At 42.2% G+C, this 14,452-nt stretch overlaps 3 protein-coding genes across 3 annotated transcripts; 2 read left to right on the forward strand and 1 right to left on the reverse strand.

Annotated features, from left to right (window-relative positions):
* Positions 1 to 411: 411 nt before the first annotated feature.
* On the forward strand, positions 412 to 3,049 carry rrp7a (ribosomal RNA processing 7 homolog A; the record flags this gene model as incomplete). Its single annotated transcript, XM_083930633.1, has 7 exons — positions 412 to 475; positions 696 to 838; positions 956 to 1,081; positions 1,996 to 2,119; positions 2,359 to 2,456; positions 2,538 to 2,745; positions 2,882 to 3,049. 7 exons carry the CDS (start codon positions 412 to 414, stop codon positions 2,965 to 2,967), a joined length of 849 nt encoding a protein of 282 aa, XP_083786759.1. The 3' UTR covers positions 2,968 to 3,049.
* A 251-nt stretch (positions 3,050 to 3,300) lies between these two features.
* On the reverse strand, positions 3,301 to 7,782 carry LOC310960167 (zona pellucida sperm-binding protein 4-like; the record flags this gene model as incomplete). Its single annotated transcript, XM_083931790.1, has 13 exons — positions 3,301 to 3,339; positions 3,596 to 3,708; positions 3,795 to 3,929; positions 4,013 to 4,082; positions 4,157 to 4,301; positions 4,395 to 4,578; positions 4,662 to 4,828; positions 4,882 to 4,961; positions 5,177 to 5,349; positions 5,448 to 5,582; positions 5,777 to 5,918; positions 6,469 to 6,593; positions 7,590 to 7,782. 13 exons carry the CDS (start codon positions 7,780 to 7,782, stop codon positions 3,301 to 3,303), a joined length of 1,701 nt encoding a protein of 566 aa, XP_083787916.1.
* A 1,538-nt stretch (positions 7,783 to 9,320) lies between these two features.
* On the forward strand, positions 9,321 to 13,975 carry wbp2nl (WBP2 N-terminal like). Its single transcript, XM_083932047.1, has 8 exons — positions 9,321 to 9,442; positions 9,972 to 10,080; positions 10,225 to 10,363; positions 10,466 to 10,558; positions 11,362 to 11,559; positions 11,817 to 11,933; positions 12,469 to 12,545; positions 12,643 to 13,975. The coding sequence occupies exons 1-8, from the start codon at positions 9,384 to 9,386 to the stop codon at positions 12,697 to 12,699; spliced, it is 849 nt and encodes a 282-aa protein (XP_083788173.1). The 5' UTR covers positions 9,321 to 9,383; the 3' UTR covers positions 12,700 to 13,975.
* Positions 13,976 to 14,452: the final 477 nt, after the last annotated feature.

Below are 14,452 nucleotides of genomic sequence, written 5' to 3' on the forward strand. Positions count from 1 at the left end.
AACTAAATAGTACCTCTTTTTTTTTTTTTTTTACAGGAAAACCTCCAAGATATCTTTAAGCAACTAGCAAAAATCCCTTGTGTAATGTAATTTTAGCACCAGAATTATTATTTTCAGATTTTCGTTAGATTTATGGTTGTGTTGAAAATGGTACTATAGTATTTCGTTGGGCATGCTGTGTAGAATAAACACAAACCACATATATTTTATAATACATATATTTAATAAGAACTCATATCTTAAATTAATAGTAAAATGGCCCAATTCGACTTTTATTTTTATTTTATTTTTTAAACTTTTTTCGACTAACGGTTGTAAATGTAATTTGGTAATTTGGGTTGTGTTTATATATATTTACATTTCCCTTTTATACGTTTTCTTTTATACTTCCGGTGTGGGGGGTCAGACAAAATGGCGCCGTCCAAGAAGAAACATGGCAGTGGCCAGCCTTGTATTATCCCTGGAGGATTTACAGGTATTAACAAACAAAATGAAGGATAACAACTTCGGGTTTTTGCCAACATAGGCTGCTGGTTTATCCTCGAACATAAAGTTTATTTTATTTCGTCTTACACGGTTTGGTTATTGGTCGGTAGCCATGTTTGGCAGGGGTGGCTTGGTGGTTACAGATACGGTCGTCTCAATGATGTGTTGGCCTTTTTGTAAATAATGGTTTGTCCTGTCTGTCTTCACAGTGCTGTCCTTACGGTTCAGTTCCGACAGCATTGCGGAACATAGTCTCTATGTGAAAGAGCACAAAGTCCGAGCAGAGAAGAGTTCCCACAGACCGCTGGACCGGACTTTATTTGTGCTCAACATCCCCCCGTACTGCTCCCAGGTACACTGTCTGTAGCTCAGCCAGCTCAGTCACTAGCTAACTCTCTGCGTTAGATGCGTTTTTAATCATGTCACTGTAACTGACTGTGCCTCCTGCCCTGCTATGTGTGTGTTTCAGGATGTAGTCAAAGAGCTGTTCTCGCAGTTTGGTTGTGTAAAGTCCGTGGAGCTGAGGGACCACCCGGGCTCCTCTCAGGAGTCTGGACCCAAGCTATCCAGGGTCTTCAGACCAGTGGAAAACCAGGTAATATTTACTGTACTTATCATGTACACTACAGTATATCAGGCCATTATCTCACCTCTTCTTATCGTTTATTTTCAGTTCATTTTCTCAGGGAGAGTGTAACTAATAAACAGAGTAACTATGCCAGAATTAGTCAGGAGGCTGCTTTCAAACTGTAGTCACTGGCTAGGTGTGAAGTTGGCAGCCTTAAATCCAGAAACGGGTTTAAAACAATAGTCATCATGCAAACACACCAGTTAAATAGAGAGAGAGTAAAATAGAAGACAGACAATGGGACATGACAATAAATGCAAGAGTTGGTGAGCAAAAACAAACAATTACTGAACGATTTTGTAAAAAAAAAAAGACATTTGCAAAGACGGATATAAGCAACAGGACAGCAGAAGCACAAAGACAACCGGGCACTTTAAACAACATAAAAGTTCATTTTTAAAGACATTTGCCTAATGATGAAGTCAAACTAGTGCTGACAGATTAGTTGGCGTTTAAGCCATGTTTTTAACCGACGAGTAAAGGACCTGTAAGTGGTGAATTCCCTGATGTGGACTGGTACAGCATTACCTTTGTGTGCTGCTTTAACTGGCTGACTGTAAGCAGGTTTTATTAGTGGGATAATGCAGTTTTGTCCTGTGACTCCTCTTGCAATCTGATTTGCTCATTGCAACATAAAGCAGCTGAGTGGTGGAAGAGGCATCATCGATGCATAACGAAAACCATGAGGAACCATGCCATGATTCATTTTATAGATGAGACATATATTTGCATGTTTGATGAGTTTATCCCAGCTCAAGAGAATTTTATAGTTCATACAATGGTTCTAGTGGCTTCAAGGTAGAATATGATCTCAGCGTTCATGTACACTGAAGCAGCCTCGGTTGACATGCAGCTCATCATTGTGTCTCTGTTCCTTCCAGGGTTTCAAAGTAGGTTACATCGTCTTCGAAAACTCCTCCAGTGTAAATGCAGCTAAATCACACCCGTGTGATGTGCCTTTGGTGGTCTGCACAGAGCAGCGTCCAGTGAGGACAGGAACACAGAGTGAGTGTTGCATTGATTTTTATTTAAGGGGACATATTGTGGTCATTTTCAGGTTCATACTTGTGTTTACGGTTTCTACTAGAAAATGTTTACGTGCTTTAATGTTCAAGAAAACACATTATTGTCTTTCACATCTGCACTCTCTGCAACATCATTGCAGCCGGGGAATGTCTGTAGCGGCTCTTTGTTAACCAAACAAATGACACATATATGTTATTTGTTGCACTTTCCCACACCAGAATGGATTCATCAGTACACCGATTCTTTTATTCACCCGGAAAAACTGCAGCAGATAGTCGACTCGTTTATGCAAGGCTACGACAAGCGGAAAGAAGAGGTGAGAACTCTCAGCTTTTCCTTCAGCACCATCCACCATCTAGTCTATATGACCTCAACATGTTTGTTTTTTTTCTCACAGGAAGCAGAGAGGCAGAAGAAGGAGGAAGAGCAGCAACAAGAGGATGAAGAGGGCTGGGTGAAAGTCTCAAGAGGACCCAAGGGCACCAAGGGCCGCCCTCACAGCGAAGCGGCCAACAAGAGGACTCTACAGAAAGAGATGCATAAGAAGAAGAGGAAGGAGCTCATGAACTTCTACACCTGGCAGCACAGAAACACACAGAAAGAACGTAAGTTGCCAATATGTTTTATTCTTCATCTGCAGGCTAGAATTTGTCCTTGTTTGATAAAGGAGATAGGAGCTATGGAACGTTGTAAAACAAAATGCCATTGTTCTGGCTAACTACATTTTGTTTGTTTTTTCAGATATCGCTGAACTAAGGAAAAAGTTTGAGGAAGATAAACAGAAAATCTCTCTGCTGAGGGCACAGAGAAAGTTCAAACCTTACTAAGTCAACTGTCCTGATTTGTTTTTGCTCATTCCACTGCTTTGGTGTGTGTTTTAGTCTCACTGCCCTGAGAATTTGTGTATCAATAAACTATTATTCTGACTGACTTTTCAAGATTATTGAATCACAAGAGCCAACACGAGAGATGAATGATAGTTGGGAGATCATTGATGTTAGATGAAGAAAGCATTTGATCTTTATTTCCATTTAGCTTCAGAATCTCTTTTATAAAGGGAGTCATTGCCAAGACAGCAGGACAGAAAGAAATATTTAAAAAAAATAAAGGAGCCATCATAGAAATATAAGTAGAATGGACACTGTCCTGTTTTCATTTGACTAGCTCCCAACAAAATGGCGCCCAGCACTGTCCATTCCCTTTAGAGAAAGAATGAGTAACAATGGTCACTGTTTCTTTGCTATGGCAACAGTAAACATAAAAATGTATGCCACTCATCTTGCTATGTTGATTTGAGTGGAATGTCTGCACTACTCTTCCATTTCTGCAGTAGCCATAATAAATTCACACTTCAGATTTTATGATCAATTACAAAAAAACAAACTAGTTTGAATGCCCTTCAGACAGTTGTATTTTTTATTGACATTGTTCATGCTCAACTTGTACTTCACAAACTTTCTGTGCTTCTGGCTTCTGCTTCTTTCTGATGGCTGACCACACAGTGTACAGCAGGATCAACAGCAGGGCAGCAACAACCCCAGAGAGAATATACACTGTCACCTGAAACACTGACCAACAGAGAAAAACATTTCATTCAAGAGCTGCCATTGGTTCGTCACATGCTGAGCGTAGCCTCGTGCTGAGCAGGGCTTACTCGTCTTCTGTTTCACACATGGATTGTCCTCCAGTTCAGTGCTGTTCTGTCCCAGCATCAGTGGCCCTAAAGAGACCAGCTGGACCTGGTCAGACTCAGACGTGGCCCCTCTTCTCCGTCTTTCACCCTCAGACGCTATGGGAGGAGACGCAGACATTTCCCACATATACACAGCACGTTCAGTGTATAAAGAGGAAAACCTACTGTGAAATACTCACAAATGATGGTACACCGCTGTGCACACTCAACATCATCTGTGCAGATTTCCACCCAACAGTAGAAGTACATCTAAGTGAGAAATGGCATCTTTGCATGTTAACATATGCTTATATAACTGAAATATGTTGGTGTGATAATCTTACTTCCTCCACACTTGGATGGCCTGTATGAGGGTCCAAGAAGGCAAAGGTCTTCACATCGAACCTCCTGACTTGGGAGTGGGAGGAGGTCTTCCCCTGGTTGTTCACAGGGACAGAGCTTCTCATGTTATCCATAGGGTTGGGACATCTATCCAGGAGGAGAAACAACTATCAGCTGTCCAGAAGTCTATGCATATTATTTCAATATCTCAGGTTGCCACTGAAGTTGGTTCCAACTTACCCGTCATAGAGAAGCGTCCACACAGAGTGTCTGGACGCAGGGTAGGCGAAGCAATCCCGTACACGTAGGAAAAGTGTGGGGTCTGGGGATGGCTGGGCGATGGAAATCTCCACATATGCAGCTTTGCGCAAGGGCATGGTGAGAGGAAGCTGGTCCTCGGGGAAGAAGGATGAAAAGGATGCATCTATAGGAACAAATAATCACTACGGTTTAGTTCTTGACACAATGTAAAGGTGAGAGATACCATACTGCTCTCTTTCTTATTACCTCTGGCTATTCTCATCTGCACTCTCATGGTTCCCAGCGCAACAACAGGCGGCGGGTTGGTCACCGTATACAAGGACCGCAAGTCTGCGGCACGCTTTAACTCTGATGCGTCGTATTCACACTGGACCTGGAGACTAAAACCCTCATACTTAAAGGAATAAATGTCACTACAAGTATAATTTTCTAACCTGTAATGACCTCCTGTAAAAATGGAACTCACCTAAATGGAGAATGTTTGGTTATACTTTTAGTATGCCTCTCCTCCACTTCCACCTCATAGATCTTCACATCTCCATCTATCTGAAAGGAGGGCGGAGAAGAAAAGATTCAGACTCAAGCAAACATCAACTACTTCAAGCCATCACACACACAACCAAAGTGTTATTTTATTGCATATAAAAGAATGTTTGATACAATTCAAAATTTCACTGACACAATTGACGCTCTATACAGTATATCCTTTGTCTGAACACTAGATATTTTATGATGGATTCAAATTCTTCAAGCAGCATTACCTTCATCTTTGCACCACAGTCCGTGACTCCAATCTTGAAGATGGCTGTGTCTGAAGTGGTGACCACAGGGAAACACTGTGGCTGATCCTTCACTATGAGGCTGCTGGGTTCGATGGGTTGGTCTGTGTCTGTGGCCTTTACTGAGAACACAAAGTGTCCATCCAAAGAGCAAGCTGGAGAGAGATGTCAGAGACAAGTCATTTACCTCATCACAAAATCACACCCGTGTAAACAGCACTTTACAGGCCAAGACAAATGCCATCAGTCTTACCATTGAGTCTGTAGTAGCAGGTTAGATCATGAGCATCATAGCAGCATCCCAATTTGTAGCAGGAATCACTTGAAATGCTTTGGCGGCCACAGTCCACTCGCAGAGCTCTTTCTGTCTCACAATTTCCAAGTGACGCTGGATAGGAGACACATTTTTAGTGTCTGATACTGCAGTAGTTTGTGTCGTGTCTGAATCGTCTCTGTACTGAAGATGACAGGAAACAAAGAACTGGAGGGTATGCCAGTTTAAATATCGACTGATGGAAACACCAACAAAATAAGCACTGACTTCAGATATAAGTGACATAATGATCAATGGACCTGTTACACTCATCGGCCGTCTCCAGTCAAGTGTTGGCATAAGTCCAGTCCTCTCACTGTATCTCTGTATCAGAGGGCAGCTGATATTTACCCGGAACCATTGATCCCATCCTGTCAGCTGTATTTCCAGAGAGATGACCACTTTGTTGCCCTGAGGAACAAAAGTCACCACAATGTGGATGTCAAGAAGCCATACACCCCATTATGCATTTACATGTACTCAGGAACACACAGTTTCTGTTTATATTCCCTTTCTAAAGACTTCTCAGCTCATATTAAACAGAAGACACATTTTTCATATTGAGTATGGGGCTGAAGAGTTTCGCATATACACCTCAAAGGTTTCACTATGGATTACTGAACAGGCCTACCAGGCATAGACCCAGGGGCCCAAAGTGTCAGGGCCCCCTGGCCTTCACCTGCAAAAGGTCACTTAAAGAAACATACAGACCATGAAGAGACACAAAACCACAACAAAGAGACACAAAATAACTGCAAAAAGGGGCCAAAGGCATCACCCAAGTTGTGTCTTGCTCCTATGTATGTCATGCATATTGCAATTTTTGACAATAAAACTGACTTGACTTGACTTGACTTGATGTAAAGAGGGGGCCGTTGTCTTCCAGTGCAATAAGTGAAAGAGTGTTCAGCCCCGCTCCCCTCCCCACCCCAATAACGCCATACACATGCTGTTATTTTACCTCAATCTGTGCATAACAGCTGTCATAGCTGCTGAAGAAGGAGAGGCTCTGGCTTTTCTCTCTGCCCAGTCTGACTCCACAGGATCCCTCAGACTCAAGCACTGGGATTGTGGCCCCTTTCACATCTAAGAACACAACAAAACATACACAATAATTGATGGATTCAATGCAAATACCCCCCCCCCCCATTTCTGAAAGACATGAATTTAGGATATTTTTACTATTCAAAATTGAACAAATGTATTTTCAGACCTCACATTCTTCACATTTAAGATTCCCATCGAAAAAGAAATGACTGAAATGGTTAAAAAAAAAGAATGTTTGACAAATCTATTTCTGACTCCACATCCATCTCTGCTTTCCTCCACTACAACACAAATAAACATAGTTTCTTACACAGACACTGATGATCAGCGGGCTTGAAAAAAAGGGCTTCATATTTTCATATTCAACCATATCAGTTAATCATGCATAACTGCAGGGATGGTGTCAGCTGAGCCTGGTGGTAGGTTTCTTTATGATTTGTTTTATAAATGATGTCTTTGATATTGTAAAATGTGATAGATATTAGGTGCATTCTTCTAAATATAGTTCACTCTCTCATCAGGTGGATGGGAGGGCCAGGCCCATTTTAAGATGTCATTCACCAGTGGAGGAGCCATAGAGGTGGGACAGCATCTCTTCAAACTGGCCACAAATGGTTCGTATGCTCTTCCTTAGTCACTGTCTCCCACGTCTTACAATGCTTAACATTCAACAAATACTCCTTAATACGGACAATGTCAGGAGAGTCATGTGCAGACACTGTCCACTTTCATGGATTCTTGGACTACAATAGTCCCATACACTGGGAGACAAGGAAGATAGTGAGATATGAGATATATATTTACTAATATAACAGTGAAGTAAGCAGTGATACGCTATTGGCTGTTTAGGACAAATAAAGAAGAAAGGTAAGAACAATGATGATCAATGATTCCATATGCAGTACTTTTTGAATGATATGGTGAGCCTCTACCAAGTTGGGATGTATGGTGGCATGGTATGAGTGGCATACAGGCCCCCAATCCTGACATCGGGTCTGCACCCCTGGTATACTGCAGCAAAGAACCCGATCTCACCTTTAACATGAATATTATGTTTGACCAGAGGACCAAAAACTGCTTTGATCCTTCGACCAGAGCAGGTGACTCTGGGCAGGACCAGCTGCTTCGGAGGTGTCTTCCCCTGGACTCTTGAGGCACAGCGGCAGTTCTGAGCCACGACGGCGAAAATTAAAGTGATCAAACAAAGTTTTGCACGATGATCATTCATCTCCTTATGCTTTAGGTATTTTGCCTTATACGGGTTTGGTGCGGACATACCAGGTCTTTGACACGGGCGTCACGTGTCTTCTGTTGATTAGTGTTAATTGGTTTGAGGCTTGCTGCGTCCTCAACCAGAGCACGAGCGTAGTCATTCGTGTATTAAAAAGGTCGCAATGACGTCACAGCGGTCCACCTGTGCGCCTTATAAAAGCTGCCGGGTTAAAGCCGCTTTGACAGAATTAGTTAGTAGTTAATAAAAAGGTCAATGTTTAAATATTTCATATGATGCTGAGCACATGCACGGTATCCTCAGGGTTCCATTACATGAAAGCATTGCATAACTCCATGCCAGCCTCACCCCCTCTCCCTATGGCGGGGCTTGTACCCATCTCACCAGCCTGTTAGGCGCTCTTAAACCTTTCACTGCTGCATCCTGTCACAGTTTCAACAAGAGTGTCCACTGGTGCTGTCCTGATACAGCTGTGGTTACTTTTAAAAGCCCATCTGCTTTAGAAATCATTTTACTTAATTATGCCTTTACATATTGTACATTGTATAATAATAATAATACAAATAATACACTTTATTTACTCTATTTATACACTTTATTTATATACTTTTCAAAAGACAGTTACAAAGTGCTTTACAAACATAGAAATGTTAAAACAAACATAGTGAAATGAACTAAAAGCAGAAAGAAGACGGAATAAAACGTAAATGTCACAGCCTGTGAATATTCTCATTTGTCCAGGTCATCGTTATCCTCAAAGCAATTTCAGTCAAAAGCAACTGGACTTGGTTATTTGTCCAGGAAGACATTTCACCTCTCATCCAAGAGGCTTCATCAGTTCATGTACACATCTGACCAGGCTGGGACTGGACCAGGGACTGGACCAGGACCAGGACCTGGACCAGGACCTGGACCAGGACCTGGACCAGGACCAGGTCCAGGCTGGGACTGGTCCAACTAACTGGTGTGGAGATCCAGGTATTTAACCTCTCACAAGGCCAATGATGTCACTGGAACCCTTTGTGCTGCAAGTGCCAACACTTGGTCTTTGGGGATTAAATGTCATATGAAAACCATAAAATCACAGAAAGGCAATTTGTTGTTGGTTTTTAAAAGAGATTTCAAAGACGAGACAGAGTTTTCAACTCTGATCTCTCGTCACTGCAAATGATCACCTTTCAGCATTAACCTGGACCTTGGAATAACCAACAATGATGCATCTGATCCAAGGATCCGAGGATCAGGGTGCGGGGATGGAGGGACACAGGGCGATGGGAGATCTGATACATGGGGCGAGGCCTCTCTTTGTAAGTAATCAATATAATCTTATACTGGATTTCTACACAGCCCTGGTGCCAGAGAACTCACATGTGGATGTCAAGACTTATCGGACGAACAACCAGACACTCGACCAAATGTTGAACAACCATTTAAATGTCACCGGGACACATCAGTTTGTATGTTGACTGTCTCGCGGTGCGTAACTCACGAGTTATCACGCCGTGTCGTGACGTAGCGCCCGTGACGTTTTTTGGGGCATCCCCGTCGGGCTGACTCCAGTCTACGTGAAGCAGGAGAGCAGAAGACATCTCCTAAACATGGCGCTGAATCGGAATCATTCGCAAAACGGCGGCGTTTTGATAAACAACGGCGAAAGGTATGTGTGTTTTATTGCGTCCATTAGGCTCACTTAGTGTCCCAGCTAGCTGTCGCCTCGTTCCTCTGCTTGTTTACCTTCTACTTTCCAGTGCGTAGGCAACACAATGCTATCCAGCCTCTAGCCTCCCGCTAGCTGGCCTGGTTCGCATTAGCATAGCGAGCTAACTAATCTTTTCCGTTGTTGAGGTTTGCGACAGCAAAGTGGGTCATGTCGGGGCAGTTCAAAAATCGTGTTTACTGCTTTAAACTTGGTCAATATGACATTATTATTGACCGGTTTTATAGCCTCCGCGTATCTTGATAGTTAGCTGTTGTTAAGCAAGATGGCTAACTTGTTACCCAACAACCAAAACAGGAAGCAGCTTTCAATGTTGACATAACAGTTGCACATTGAGTAAATTGGGTTAGCTGCATGTTGTTAAATGCAGTAGTTTTACACAATGCTTACAAGCGCATGAATGCTTTCACGTAATTGTTTGAGTAGATATTGTATAGTGGCTGTAACAGGTCATCTCTTCTTTTCACAGTGTTTTAAGGGAATGCAAGAATGTGGAGCTGTCATTCAGTGACTTCACCGGCAAGTCAGAGCTGCTTAAAGGGACCAAGAAGGGCACCATTTACCTCACACCATACAGGGTAAAACTAACATTGCATAAAATGTAATCTACAAACTATTGCGGCTGCTGTCTTCTTTGTTGGAAAGTTGGTTCATCTTCTCATACATCCTGTTGTAACTTTCCCCACACACTCTCTTGCCTCTTTCCTCATTCACTGGCTTAGTTGCTGTTTGTGTCCAGTAATACCAAGGATTGCATGGGTTCCGCCATGTTCCCCTATTATCTGATGAAGGGCTGCAGCATTGAGCAGCCAGTCTTTGCAGCCAACTTCATTAAAGGGACGGTGTCAGCTGAGCCTGGTGGTAGGTTTCTTTATGATTTGATTTATAAATGATGTCTTTGATATTGTAAAATGTGATAGATATTAAGTGCATTCTTCTAAATATAGTTCACTCTCTCATCAGGTGGATGGGAGGGCCAGGCCCATTTTAAGATGTCATTCACCAGCGGAGGAGCCATAGAGGTGGGACAGCATCTCTTCAAACTGGCCACAAATGGTTCGTATGCTCTTCCTTAGTCACTGTCTCCCACGTCTTACAATGCTTAACATTCAACAAATACTCCTTAATACGGACAATGTCAGGAGAGTCAGGTGCAGACATTCTCCTGTTTCACTTTCACAAATGTAGCACACAACAGGAGATTTTGTCAGATGGATTTTCGCTACTGGAAATACTCCGTTTTAATTTAGAAGAAGGGTGGTGCTGGGTAGAGCGTGCAGGACGAAGGGCCTGACACGGATTACACTGTAATCACATAGCAGGTTTGTAATTTGGTCATAAACCAGCATTTCTCTTGCTGTTCCTCGAACTTGTCTGATGATTTCGTCATTGGTCGATTTCTCCACCGACAGAAATTCCTCTCTTGTCATCTCCCCAGTAAGACATTTATGTCGCCATCTTCAAAAACTTCTTACTGTTAATAATCCTTCCTCATCACCCTCAGAGGTTTATTTTCTTCCGGCGTGGGTGAGCGGATGATAGGAACATCATCAACACGTACACTCACTCACCATGAATACTCTGCACAATGAGTTGCTGTATTCACATATGGGTTCAGTCTGACATTACACAGACTTTGTACTCGGGAGTTGGCAGGGTGAAGTCCGTTGGATGTTTGAGCCAACTGATTTGGACATTTGCGTTTTCTCATACATCTCTGCCTGGTAATGTCTAAATCATTTTAGGCTTGCAGTGCATGTGGGATAGGGGTTTAAGATAGGCAGTACAATGGTGACTGAGTGAGCCAACTCATAACCTTTTTATTGTTTGCGAAAGACTCTTTTCTCTTGCTGTTTCAGCTTCTCGCGCTGCTCCTGCACAAAACGGTGCTGCCTCTTACGGCTATCCTTCACCTGGAATGATGAATGGCTACGGTCCACCTCCAGCTGCCCCTCCCGCCTACCCTTACCCAACCCCTCCCCAGCAGAATGGATTCTACCAGGGCCCTCCTCCTGCTGCTGGCAACATGGGCTACCCCCATCCAACAGCTGCTGCAGGTACAGAATTCACTTATTTGTAATATGACATTTGTATGTGTGCTTATTTTAATATTTTGTTTGAAAGTTTATTTAAAAAGTAAAAACCCTTTAGGCACAAATAATGCTGCCATTCCTCTCTTGTTAGTGTTTTGTTTTTTTCTCTTGTTTGTTTTTTTGCTGTCTAACTAATTGCCAACACAGACTGTGACCTCATTTGACCTTCAAACTCTCTGTCTCTCTCTTTTTGTTTTCTTCTGCTGTCTTCGGTGTCCCAGGAATGTACCCATCTGGTCTTGACTACATGGCCCCACCTCCCCCCTACCCTGGGCCACCCCAAAATTGGGCTGCACCCCCCCAGAACTGGGCAGCAGCAACACCACAACCACCTCCAGGTCTGTTTCTCTCTCTCTTTTAAATTTTTCTTCTCTGTACGTCTGCGTCACTGCACCCGTCAGATCGGATCTGTCTGCCTCAAAGTGAATCCCGTTGTAGCACGCCACCCAAAAAGGGGTCCTGATGTCTCATCGACTTCACATCAAAATGACAAAAGATGAACAAAATCCCCTCTTCCTCTCCCTCCTCATATTCTTTTTCTAGCAACTTGTGGATTTCAGAGAAATCAGTCTTACGCTGCACATGGGGTGAGCTCGGTTCACTGTGCTGAAATGTCAGTTTGGCTCAGATCTCTATTTTAGGAAGAGCTCGAGCGGGATGTTTGCCTCTGTGCATCCTCCGGGTGTGTGTCTGTAGATTTGATCTAAGGATTCCTGGAGCTGTCAGTGGTGGTGCTTCATGACTACTACTGTGCTCCTCACATCAGTTCTTCTTACAGTGTTTGGAGCTTTAGCGTCCGTTCCTAAACATGTTCATCAGTCATCACTGTGTCTTCATCTCCCTGCCTTTGTTATGTCTAATTTTTATGCACAGGTAACTCCAAGGCGGCTGAAGCAGCAGGCAGTGCCTATTACAATCCCAGCAATCCACACAATGTCTACATGCCCATGGTAAGCTGCTCTGCTTGTCATCTCATCAGTTAAAGTTGTGTGGAAGTGACATCTTTGATGGCGCTCGTACTATGTTCTGTTCTTTACTCTAATGCAGGAGCGGCCTCCACCATATGCACCTTATCCAAACTCTCCTGAGAAGAAAAGTAACTGAAGCACTTCGACGACTGCTCTCTCTTCCTCTGCATCTTAAATCAATTCTAAAGTAAAGAGTAATGTTGACGGATACCTACTCGACTGTAGAATACAGAAGACAAATTGCAAGTAATGGAGAGATAAAAGATGTCAGTGAAAATTCACCAATGAACTAATGATATTTTGGATACTGGAATAGCTTCCAAACACATATTTTAAATACTGTTTTCCCTTTTACTTTAGTTCATTTAAAGTGATTGACAATTAGTAACTCTCGCTAGACTCATCATTATTAACATTCTCAGTGATGGGATTTATTTCTGTCTGATTCTGTAAGTAAGGGCACCACAACTGTCCTTGTTAAGAGCTGGAAGGAGGAGGCAGTGTGGGGAATGTATTTTTTAAGACAGATATATTACCAAAACATTTTGTAGCAATTTCTTGATTGCAGTTCCTTTATTAATTAACAATAGCGACTCCTATTATCAAAGTATTTTTGCAGTATCATTGAAGGTACAGTGTGTGTTTCCTATACAGTTTTGCGTTGAGTTGTTGTCCATATACAAAACCAGAACTGGGTTTATTAGTGTTTAGTGATACAGTATCTGACTGATTCTTCTACTAGAAAAAATAGCAAGTTTCCTTAACATATGACCAGCTGGTCCTGCACTTCATAAGTTGCATTACAGTGCAAGTGATTCCATGTGTTGTTTGACCCAAATCACACAGTCTCCATCATAATTTAATATATGTAGTAAAGGTTTACTAAGAGCAGTGTATTGTTAGTTAAGGGGATCGGGTAGATTTCTTACATAACAAGTCTAAGTATGTGCAATAAAAAGGTTAAAGGTGACAAGCTGGGGTTACTTGAATGACCTCAAGCTCTAATCTAAGCTTCTATTGTATTCATGTATGCACAGCCAAGCTGAAACCAGAACTCCACTCTTTGTGTAATTACACTAGTGTGGGGTTACAGGGCCACAGCATTATATTAAGGGCCCGTCAGTGTTTTGCCTGCTGTTGAAACTTCTGAGAGCAAACCATTTATTCCTGATTAACGTGGGGTGAAGCACCAATAGGCCGTATAAACGCACCCCCCGCATTGTGCATCAGTTAACACCTGTTTGAAAGGCGATTTGCACACAGTTGAAGTGAAGTGAGGATTTTTTTGGGGGGGGGTTTGGATTTTAGTTTGCTTGAATTAATCAAATGTCTCTATATTAATATCTCTTTTGCAGTTCTTATTCCTTTTGCTGAATTTTGTCTGTCGATTAAAATCTAATAAATGAACCATGTATTGAATTTTGCGTTTTGATATTTTTGTCGTTTATTCTATTCAAAAAACTTTATTTGTCCCCGGGGGGCAATTCAGGGCACACAGAGCAGCAAATAACGACAGTGCAACTATATAAAAACATTTAAAAAAATTAAAATAAAATATCTTATTTCAAAGGGCAACGTCACCTAAATTAAGAATTCCAACATGATATTTCCATGGCTGAGGAGAGTTCAATCAATAGTGAACATGAGCTCCTCACTGAAAGTCAGACACCAGAGAAGTCTCAAACGTGTGATGTCATCACACCTGAAGTCTGGAGCTGCTCCGTTGACAATGAATGGAAGAAATATTTTGTAGACCCACAGAATGTAATGTGTTCTTCTGAAACACAAAGCGGACTCATATACATGGTATTCCTCAGTGTCATCTATAAAGACTATCCCGGCTTTTTAATATTGAATTTATGTAAATGAAGTCCATTTAATACAATGTT

Source organism: Echiichthys vipera (genome assembly GCF_963691815.1).
Source record: "Echiichthys vipera genome assembly, chromosome: 17".
NCBI lineage: Eukaryota > Metazoa > Chordata > Actinopteri > Perciformes > Trachinidae > Echiichthys > Echiichthys vipera.

What these genes read in the sequence shown, in the direction of transcription:
- wbp2nl (XM_083932047.1), top strand. Translation starts at nt 9,384, where the DNA reads ATGGCGCTGAATCGGAATCATTCGCAAAACGGCGGCGTTTTGATAAAC. An exon ending in TTGATAAACAACGGCGAAAG is followed by an intron (nt 9,443 to 9,971) that starts GTATGTGTGTTT and finishes TTCTTTTCACAG; the next exon opens with TGTTTTAAGGGAATGCAAGA. An exon ending in CTTCAAACTGGCCACAAATG is followed by an intron (nt 10,559 to 11,361) that starts GTTCGTATGCTC and finishes TTGCTGTTTCAG; the next exon opens with CTTCTCGCGCTGCTCCTGCA.